The sequence below is a fragment of the Mangifera indica genome, chromosome 4, assembly GCF_011075055.1.
Source record: "Mangifera indica cultivar Alphonso chromosome 4, CATAS_Mindica_2.1, whole genome shotgun sequence".
Classification (NCBI taxonomy): domain Eukaryota; kingdom Viridiplantae; phylum Streptophyta; class Magnoliopsida; order Sapindales; family Anacardiaceae; genus Mangifera; species Mangifera indica.
The window spans coordinates 5,074,603-5,086,023 of NC_058140.1; the positions used below are offsets into that span (position 1 = coordinate 5,074,603).

The 11,421-nt window shown below is 33.5% G+C and overlaps 1 protein-coding gene across 1 annotated transcript; it reads right to left on the bottom strand.

Moving 5' to 3' along the window:
* Nucleotides 1-7,603: 7,603 nt before the first annotated feature.
* LOC123213974 (protein COFACTOR ASSEMBLY OF COMPLEX C SUBUNIT B CCB3, chloroplastic) lies at nt 7,604-9,171 on the bottom strand. Its single transcript, XM_044633633.1, has 3 exons — nt 8,957-9,171; nt 8,832-8,875; nt 7,604-8,189 (listed from the first exon to the last, which is right to left on the bottom strand). Exons 1-3 carry the CDS (start codon nt 8,997-8,999, stop codon nt 7,671-7,673), a joined length of 606 nt encoding a protein of 201 aa, XP_044489568.1. The 5' UTR covers nt 9,000-9,171; the 3' UTR covers nt 7,604-7,670.
* Nucleotides 9,172-11,421: the final 2,250 nt, after the last annotated feature.

An 11,421-nucleotide genomic window follows, 5' to 3' on the forward strand; every position in this document is an offset into this window, starting at 1 on the left:
AAACCTCGTTTCAAACTTTATATCAACAACCAGCTTTGCTGGTTGCACCCAATTTGTAGGCCTAAATAAAGGTCATTTCGGTGTGTATTATGTAGTTTTGTTTTACCAAATTTAGGATTTTTGAGTTTTTTTATGAATTTTGATCTTTCTTATGACTGCGTTAGAGTTTAATGAGTCCAATTGTCATATTAAATTTTATTTAGAGTTTTAGATGGTTAATTAGGTAATGGACTTGGAAAGTTTGAAAGTCCATTGGATTATGGGTAATTTTAGGGTTAAGTTAACACTATATAAACTTAATTTTATAATGAATAAAGAGTTTTTGGCTGACTTTTTGCTAGCTTGCCTGTTGTTGAATTCCCAACCTTTTGAACTTATCAATATTCATCTTATAGCGTTCATCACTAATGATACGAAGGTTTGTTAGATTTCATATCGATTCAGGTCAAAGGTTATCTAAGTGACGAAACCAATTCAACCCTAGGAAAAATATCTTATTGAATATTGGGTCTTGCGTCATATCATCAAGGTTCACATCAATGGGCCTAATACCTAGACCCACAACCTGGTTCAAAAAGCCCATAGGTTGGGTTCAACACATTACAATGTTTGGTCGGGTTGAACCATATTTTTGGGCTTAAAGTCGAGTTTCTATTTGACTGGCCAATTGATGTGTTTAAATTAGATAGAAATAAATAATAATTAATTTACAATTAAATATATTTATTATTTAAAGAAAAATTTTTAATTCTCACTTTCCAAGGATGTCCTGGTGATCGGTTGGCTTAAACTTAGGCAAGCCCTTGCACCCTGTCACTCTCAATTCAAAGGTTTATTTTATCAAGTAAACTATTTATATCTATAATAACTATTAATTATTAAATATCTTTTAAATTAATAATAAAATAACTTTTTGTCACATTATAATACATTATTATTAATATTTAAATCATATAAAAAAGAATAATATTATATATATAATTTTGTATATAGATAAAGACATAATACTATGTAATTGAATAATTTTAAATTAAAGATAAAAATAATTTTTAATCATATAGTAATATATTATTATTTATGTATAAAATTATACATATGATTTTATTGTATAAAAAATACTTTAAATGGGTTTTTCATCAAAATGTTAAAGTTTTAGAAGTGGTTATTAGGAATTTGAAAATAAATTCAAAGTATTGATTTTAGTAAAGAAAAGTTAATATAAAATTAACTTAAATTTGAAATAGTAGGTTTGAAGGACTTTTAATGAATTTAGAAATTATAAAATCACATAAAATCGAATTGGTGCAAGTTTCGAATATGCACTTGACGCAGGTTGTGCGGGGAGAAAGAAAACTTGCATATTTAAAGGTGAATTATGAGATTTTTAAATCTAAGAAAGAAAATATAATAAAACTTTAGTTTTTTTAGTAAATGACGGTTTTATCCCTAATTATAATTGAGATCTTTAAATTATGTTTGAGTTTTTAAAACTGTATAGATGTGTATTTGTTTTCACATTAAAACTTGGATGAAAAATGATCTTTTGGCCAATTATACAATTATAATACTGATACTACATAATATTTAGTGACAAATACATAAAGTTGTTTATAATTAGTAAGTTTATAAATACAATTTTGTTATATCGAAGGAAATACAAATTTTTCGTTTGTAAACTATAAAATGTTTGACACAAAACTTAAAAATATTTAATCAAAGAATTTTATAAAGGAATATCAACATTAATTAGCTAATAGTTACGCCTAAATAACATTCAAATTAGAATATTATGATTTATCTTATAAATACTAGAAATATCAATCAAATATTGTAGTTTCAAACAATTGCAAACTATAATTTTTCTAACATGTTTACATATATAATTTATTAGGGAAAAAAAAAACCACATATCATTTACCTCCAAAAATATGAAATAAATTAATTGATTTATTAAATAAACGAGCAAAATAAAAAATAATAAAATATTACAACTTGTAACAATCATATCCTTCACACATTTTCAATATGAGGTATGTTGAATTCCACTTAGTTTTAATATGTGCTTTTAATTTTTTTCTTCTCAACTCCATTGATTGACATAATTAATGATATGCTTGTACCATGATAGAGATGATGAAATATATGCAATGACATATTTAATTACTTGCATATGTTTGTTAGCCAAGCTCAAACTAGGGGTGGATACGAGCCGAGCCGAGCCCGAACATGGTTCAGCTCGTTTTCGGCTCGTTTTCAGTTAAGCTCAGCTCGGGCTCGTTTCGGGCTCGCCGAGCTCATTAAAACATATGTTCGTGTTCGGCTCGTTTTATAATTTAAATGTTCGTGCTCGGTTCGCCCTAACTCGTGTTCGTATCTACTAGCTCGGGTTCGCTCGGCTCGGCTTTAAGCTCGGGTTCTAGGTTCGTCAACAGTTAATATACAAAATAGAATGGGAAATTCTAGTACCTTTGAAATATAGAGGAGAGGAGATTTGCAAAAGATTTCTCTAGTTAGGATTTGAACTTTTCAACACTCCAATCTTTAACGTAATTCTCATGGAAACAAAAGGACCAAAACACCACAACGAACGACAAACGAGTCAGTAGCAACTTTTATTTCTCTTCTCTACCACCAGCAAATCAAATCAAAACGGCAAAAACATCAAAGCCAATGCCAAACTCGCAACAAAAAGATTGAACACCAGCAACAACAAAGAAATTGAAAATAAAAAAGAAATTCAGAATTGCGAACTTCATAAGATCCAAAAAAATTTTGCTGAATCCTTACTGAAACCCCCTTCTCTGGAGATTAACAGAAGACTTTATAATCAGAAATGATCATATATTACTCAATTTCTAAGTGTTTTAACAACTTCACAACCAACTATGAACCTTTAAAAAAAAAGTTCAAAAATGAAACAAAGAAGAAACCAACTCAATAATAGAAAGATGAAAGAATATTCAGCTGAGAAATTAACCAAAAACTATCAGGAAGTTTCCGTAGCTGTCGGCGGCTGAACGGTTTAAACTGTCAGCGAATGTAGGAGTCTGAACGGCAGCAACAGTTCTGGAGAAATGGGAAGAAGAAGAGAAGAAAATGTTAGGTTTTTTTGGGGTTTAATTAGAAGAAGAGAAGAAAACTATCAGGAAGTCTCCGTAGCTGTCGGCGGCTGAACGGTGTTGCAATCATGGTGGCTGAACGACGGTTTAAACTGTCAGCGAATGTAGGAGTCTGAACGGCAGCAACAGCTCTGGAGAAATGGGAAGAAGAAGAGAAGAAAATGTTAGGTTTTTTTGGGGTTTAGTGTAGTTTAATTAGTCTCAAACGGTGGCGTTTTTTAATGTAATATAAGGCCATCAAAAGCAAACTTTTCAACAGCTGTTACTGTGGATAATAGAAGCCCAACTCAACATAATGAAGGCCAGCTTAATAGCGAGCCCAACTCAGCTCGCCGAGCCGACCGAGCCGAGTACTACCCTGTTCGGGTTCGGGCTCGTGTTCGTTTTCTGATTTTTGCTTAAGCTCGTGTTCGTGTTCGTGCTCGTTTATAATAGGCTCGTTTCGGGCTCGTTCGAGCCAAGCTCGTTTCGAGCCCGAAAAAGCTCGCCTCGAATCCAGCCCTAGCTCAAACCTTGTTAAACTATTAAATTAATAATACGATATGCACACCTAATATGAAATAATTTTTCATTAAATGGAAGACATAAATGATTATACATATATTCAACAAATTTATCATTCTTGTTGGCATTATCAAAAGTAATTGAAAAAATAGGATTATTAATTTTATATTCCTAAAAAAATATTTGCTAATTCATTATAAATTGTAAGACCATCATATGGATATTCTAAATTTCTAAATGATTATAAATATATTTAACAAATTTATCATTATTTTTGGTATTATCAAAAATAATTGAAAAAATAGAATTATTAATTTTATATTCCTAAAAAATATTTGCTAATGCATGATAAATTATAAAAGCATCATGTGGGTATTCTAAATTTCTAAATGCAATAACTTTTTTGCATAACTATCAATCAGAATTAATATCATAAACAGTTACACAAAGATATCCTATATCTTAATTTGTAACAGTCCATAAATAAGAAATAATTGAAATAACATCATTAAAATTACTTAATTCTCCAATAACTTTTAATTTCGTTAATTCATAATTTTTCAAGATGTTTGACCTAAAAGTTGACCTGAAAATTCTTCTAATGTCAGTTAAACATTATTTTGCATCACCTATCCTTAAATTTCATTTTCTGCATAACTAAAATGTTTATCAGAAGCAACTACATATCTGATCATGTAGTCTCACATCTTCATTTGATCATAAATGAAGTTGACATTTCTCTCATGTGTCCGAAACTACTTGGACCTCCTGCTAAAGTGGCACTTAGAACAACGAACCGAGATCGGATGAATGCAATTTGTTTTCGTCCTTTGAGCTCATATGAAATTTTTTTACAGTAATTAGTAAAATGTCGATGAAGATGTCCTGTGCCACTTATACTTGCATATGTTAAACAAGAACCATAATGTTTACATACTGCTCGATGAATTAACTTTCCTTTTATCATTTCCTCTATTCAATCAAAATGCTCTCACACCATTGACGTTTGTTTTCTTTTTCTTTCTATTGAATAATGTGAACCTGTATCTATACTACTTTCACTTGTTGGTGCTTCACCTATTCCATCTTGTGCATAATCAATAATATCATCAATACAAATATGATAATATTTAAATGGATTGAATTCATTTGACATTGGATTCATTTGTAATATTTTGTAATGATAAAATTGAAATAAAAATGAAATTATAAATATAAAGAATTATTATTGATAAATTCAGATAGTTTTTAAAAGAGAGTTGATGAGAGAAAATGAGATTGAAAATGTAATGAAAGAATTGAGATTGAGAAAAAAAGAGGAGTTGAAGAAGAGTTGGATTGCTTTAATGGAGAAAAATAAATAAATTAAAAAATTAAAAAAAAAATAACGGCTATTGGTCGGAGGCTAGCAGACGGAAGGGCAGAAGCCTCAAGCAACTGAGTTTCTTTACAGAAGGAATTTTTTTAATTTTTATTTTTTTAAATAGTGACAAGTCGGGCCCCCCATGGCTTAATATTAAAGCCTATGGGCCGGCTCGAAAAGGGCCATGGGCTAGGCATGACACATTATAATGTCGGGTTAGGCCTTTTTCCATCAAACTTCAAATTTGTGTTTTGGGTCGGGCCTCTATTTGGCTTGACCGAATTGACATGTCTAGTCTAGTTCAATAAATATTATATGCAAAATGTCTCTATTTGAATAGGCCAAAGGACTATTTTCCACCCAAGTTTTAATGTGTTTCCAAAATCACACTCATGAGATTTGAAAAATTCAAAATCTCATTCATAGAGCAACTACCATTAGAATTTTTTGTTAAAGATAGAGGTAGAATCATAATTTTATTAATAATATTAAAAATATATAAAATTTAATATAGTTCCCCCCAAAGTTTTAAAAACTAACAACTTCACCCTTCCCAAAGTTTTCTAACTTTCAAAACTAACATTTTCCCCCTCCTTAAAACCTAAAGTTTATTTTCTAGTTGCTCTCTAGGTATCGACAACAACGCTTCAACCCATCATCTCCGACTATCAAATCTTCACTCTCTAACTTAAGAAGACATGATGAAAATACGTCTTCGTTGATTTTAAACGAATTAATGAAACTTCATCGATTCTAGATGAATTGACAAAGATAAGCGTCTTTGTTGATTCTTCTGGAATCAACAAAGATGCGTATTCGTCGCATCTTCTAGAATCACCAAAGAGATGAAGAGTGGTAAGAGATTTGTGGCTTGAAGCATCGTCTTTGGTGGCCAGAGAGCGTCTAGAAAATAAACCCAAGGTTTTGGGGGGAAAATGATACTTTTGAAAGTTAGAAAACTTTAAGCAGATGTGAAGTTGTTAGTTTTTAAAACTTTAGAAGAAAAACATAATGAATTTTATATTTTTTAATATTATTAGTAAAATGATGATTTTACTCTTATCTCTAACAGAAAATTTTAATAATAATTAGCCTATAGGTGGGACTTTAGATTTTTCAAACTTTGTGGGTATGATTTTAGCAATGCATCAAAACTTGAATGGAAAATAATCCTTCGGCCATTTGAATATCCACTCATTTACCCTCAAGGCGACAAACAACACAACAATTATATTAAAATGATTTCAAGCTATGATAAAATCTTGTGTTTCTCATATATGATTGATTCATATAAATGTGAATCTTATCTTATATAGTAGCACACTGTAATCCTTACATTATCACGCAAGCATCTTCTCTAAGTATTTTGTTTTTCTATCATCTATTGGATTTCATTGTTAATGTGTTTTAAATCAATACAATCAATTTTGCTGGCAATGCTGTTATGTGTGCATCCGTGTGTAGCTTGTGTTTAAGTGGCCATCCCACCTAAATGCTTAATGATGGCAACTTAAGATGGTATCAGAAGTTTAAAGTTTCAGCTATTCTCATCTGCATAGGATTTGTGCAAATTGTTCAGTATGAGGCGGAGACTCCACTTTAGATGGCTGCTGAGGTTCTGAGAACTAAAGTGTTGGATTTTCCTTCAGATATTTGGTCCCTGGTTATTGAAATGGTCAGCGGGGGCCTTTATGGGAAGACAAAATTTCGAATCTATTGGCTGCGGTTTTGAAGACTGTTGTCTTGTTTGTAGCTATTCTTTCGAACCAATGGTGGATTCAGAGCGTTGTGCAATGCTATGAGCTCCAACTAGGCCAAAACCACAAAGTAAATAAAGAATCTCTGTAGAGACACCAAAGCTGCTCACCTTCTAAAGGTCCCAGATGAGAAATTGAGTGAATGTGTTTTACAGCCACTGCTTGATCACAGTTCTTATTTGACGTCATTTGTATAGAAAATTGCAAAAACTTCAACCAGTTGCTGAAATGCTCTGTTTTTGTCTCCGGGGCAAGAACGTTCAGTTATACACTTTCTTGCTTCTTTCTCTCTGGAGAATCAATCAATCTTCACATGTTTGAAAATAATAATAATAATAAAAGGGGTTCCTAACAGATATCTTCAGGGTTGGTCAATTCTTGGTGGAACTGCTTCAGCAATTTATAACCCATGACTGACTGTAGACCCTGAAATATTTGTAATCCTTGTTATTTATTGTAAGTTTCACTATAAAAACTTCTTCTTCTTGTCTCCTATGGTTAAAAAATATGTGTACATTATCTCAAATGGACCCAACCTTTGAATTGGAGCCAGTCACTAGTTGGTTCCACTCCAATTTGAACGAGAACCTAGCTGAGGTAAGCCAGTTCTGTGATGCCAGCCGGCTCTGCTTCCAGACGGGATTTTGGCACACCGGTAACCCTGTCAAGAAACTTTTTGTAGCATCATTTAAATATTAAGTTGCAGGTAGTGCTTTGTATCTTGTGGTTCTGGGCTCGTCATCCTTAACAATAGTTAATTATACAAATATTGAACAAGAAATCAGGGTCAACAAATAACACGCCTTTTCAATATCTAAACATATCATTACAAATCTACATAAGAAGAGTGGACATGTAGATGAAATGAAATAAAAATAATTCAATCTCTCCTCCGAAAAATGAACACCACAACAAAAATATTAGCTATTAGTTAATTTGTTGAGAGGCAAGAACAAGAAGCCCTTGTCGTCCAACCAATATTTCACTAAGAAAATTAACCAATCCAACCCAAACAACAGGAGTAATGTCCACCCCTGCAAGGGGTGGAATCAACTTTCGGGTAGGGACAAGAAAGGGTTCAGTAGGGGCATAAACTAATACATATGGAAACTTCCCCAAAGGAAGCTTTGGGTACCAGGACATAATTACTCGCAATATAAATAGAAATGAAAATGCCGAGAGGACAGGACCTATAATACCGATAGCCAGCTTTGCTGTAGACGGGTCTAAATCTGCCAAAGCCAACTTCTCAATACTATTTAAGCAGCCTCCTGAGATGTCTGTCACAACCTCTAAAACATTATGAGAGTTTCTTGAAATAACAGCATTGGATGGTGAAGGTTCAACGCTCAGGAAACCTGCACTTCCCATGGAACAGCACGTGCGAAAAAGCGAGATTTTGTGGTCTCTATTTGGATTTCTTCTGATAGAACTTGCAAACCTTTCCTGCCACGAGAAGAACACTTAAAAGGCACAGCAGGGATGGGAAGCATTGTTTATTGAGTGTATTTATATCTATTATACTCTTTTAACACAGCTATTCTGAAGCACAGCAAAGCCCCAACTGTTATACAAGCAATAAGAATTTTTGGCACAAATAAGAAACCTTGTTTCCCCAATAACTTTTACCAGTGAATTCTATTTACATGATTGTTCTAATTCAGAGAGAACCTTAAGCAAATTTGCAACAAGATAACATTGGATGCTAATACTTGATATGAAAATCAAACCTGACAAATAAAATTACTGGTGTTTGGGAAAATGAACTACCTCAAGGTCCTTTTTTTATTATTATCATCAAAATTTGATATTCGAAACTTTGATATGCACCCAATTCTTCTAAACTCAAAATCATGATGAGATTAAGATTATCAAGATAATTTTCAATACTATCATTCAAGACAGAGAAGTTAAACTGGCATCATTATTAAGCTTACAGAGAATATAAAACAAAAAAAGCAATCATAAATTCCTCATTAAGGTAACTGGGAATGTAAATCTTAAGAGAAAATAATAATAATAAAATGTGGAGAAAGATTTACTCTTCAATTTAGAGAAAGAAAAGGAAAAACGCAGCTGGGTACTCACAGAGAGAGTGAAATTGTGTTGGCTGGGTATGGGTGACCAACATCCTACAAAACAAAATACTGTGAAATGGGAAGCCAAAACCAACGAAAAGGCTAACCGAATTCAGCTTATTAAATCAAAACTACCTTTACTATGAATCATGCTACCGAGAAAAACAGAGGTGGCCATTGGAGTCTGTCTGCCTCAGTTTTGTCCTTCCAAATCTTATCCCATATAAATTCAGAGATAAATATTCATTCGTCCCTAAAGTTCGGAGAAATTTTATGTCATCTTGTAAAATCGGAAAGTAGCATTACAGCCCCTATGACTAGGGATGGCAACAAAGAGAGGAGAGGAGATGACTATCCCTGTACTCATCCCCTTATAGGGTGGGACACATCCTCGTCCTCTCCCCGTAATGCTATGAAGTTATGAAAAATCTTTGTCCTGATCATAATAGATATTTTTGTTAATTATACTTTAGAAATAGGTACAGGACAAAGATGATATAGGGTGGGGAAATATTTACCCTATCTATGCTTTCTGGGATTAATTTTATCTGTGTCCCTATCCTCGTCAAGTGGTAGGGGTCCTTGGTGTTGAGATGGTTGCAACAGTGATAATAGTTCACAATACGACCACACCCTTCCCTTTGTTTTGTTTCTTCTTCCTATGCTTCTCTTTTTTTTTTTTGGTGATGTGGCCAATCACAGCTTGACCAACATCGTCATGTCGTGATTGGTCAGACTGTGAAATCTCTCACTTCTCTTTTTTTTCTTTGGTGATAGGAGTTGTGGTTGTTGAGATTATTGCGAGGGTGATGACAATACAAAAGTTATAGGGGGCTCTCGTTTTGAGATGGTTGCATGGTGGTAACGGTTTTGCTTTATTAAGTTTTGTGGGGGTGATAATGTTGCGAAAGCTGAAATTCATATGTTAAAATTCTGGGTGGCCCCAAATTTTGACATCTACAAGTTATGGTAAGATGTCTTGTGAATGTGTGACTAAACCTTAAATTTGCAACGAAGGTAATATTGTAAATTTTCTGGCGTCTACAGATTCAATTTCCAATGCACAGAGTTTGTTTTGTTTCTTCTTCCTATGCTTCTCCTTTTTTTTTTTGGTGATGTGGCCAATCACAGCTTGACCAACATCGTCATATCGTGATTGGTCAGACTGTGAAATCTCTCACTTCCCTTTTTTTTCTTTGGTGATAGGAGTTGTGGTTGTTGAGATTATTGCGAGGGTGATAACAATACAAAAGTTATAGGGGGCTCTCGTTTTGAGATGGTTGCATGGTGGTAATGGTTTTGCTTTATTAAGTTTTGTGAGGGTGATAATGTTGCGAAAGCTGAAATTCATATGTTAAAATTCTGGGTGGCCCCAAATTTTGACATCTACAAGTTATGGTAAGATGTCTTGTGAATGTGTGACTAAACCTTAAATTTGCAACGAAGGTAATATTGTAAATTTTCTGGCGTCTACAGATTCAATTTCCAATGCACAGAGTTTGTTTTGTTTCTTCTTCCTATGCTTCTCCTTTTTTTTTTTTGGTGATGTGGCCAATCACAGCTTGACCAACATCGTCATATCGTGATTGGTCAGACTGTGAAATCTCTCACTTCCCTTTTTTTTCTTTGGTGATAGGAGTTGTGGTTGTTGAGATTATTGCGAGGGTGATAACAATACAAAAGTTATAGGGGGCTCTCGTTTTGAGATGGTTGCATGGTGGTAATGGTTTTGCTTTATTAAGTTTTGTGAGGGTGATAATGTTGCGAAAGCTGAAATTCATATGTTAAAATTCTGGGTGGCCCCAAATTTTGACATCTACAAGTTATGGTAAGATGTCTTGTGAATGTGTGACTAAACCTTAAATTTGCAACGAAGGTAATATTGTAAATTTTCTGGCGTTTACAGATTCAATTTCCAATGCACAGAGTTTGTTTTGTTTCTTCTTCCTATGCTTCTCCTTTTTTTTTTTTTGGTGATGTGGCCAATCACAGCTTGACCAACATCGTCATGTCGTGATTGGTCAGACTGTGAAATCTCTCACTTCCCTTTTTTTTCTTTGGTGATAGGAGTTGTGGTTGTTGAGATTATTGCGAGGGTGATAACAATACAAAAGTTATAGGGGGCTCTCATTTTGAGATGGTTGCATGGTGGTAATGGTTTTGCGTTATTAAGTTTTGTGGGGGTGATAATGTTGCGAAAGCCGAAATTCATATGTTAAAATTCTGGGTAGCCCCAAATTTTGACATCTACAAGTTATGGTAAGATGTCTTGTGAATGTGTGACTAAACCTTAAATTTGCAACGAAGGTAATATTGTAAATTTTCTGGCGTTTACAGATTCAATTTCCAATGCACAGAGTTTGTTTTGTTTCTTCTTCCTATGCTTCTCCTTTTTTTTTTTGGTGATGTGGCCAATCACAGCTTGACCAACATCGTCATATCGTGATTGGTCAGACTGTGAAATCTCTCACTTCCCTTTTTTTTCTTTGGTGATAGGAGTTGTGGTTGTTGAGATTATTGCGAGGGTGATAACAATACAAAAGTTATAGGGGGCTCTCATTTTGAGATGGTTGCATGGTGGTAATGGTTTTGCGTTATTA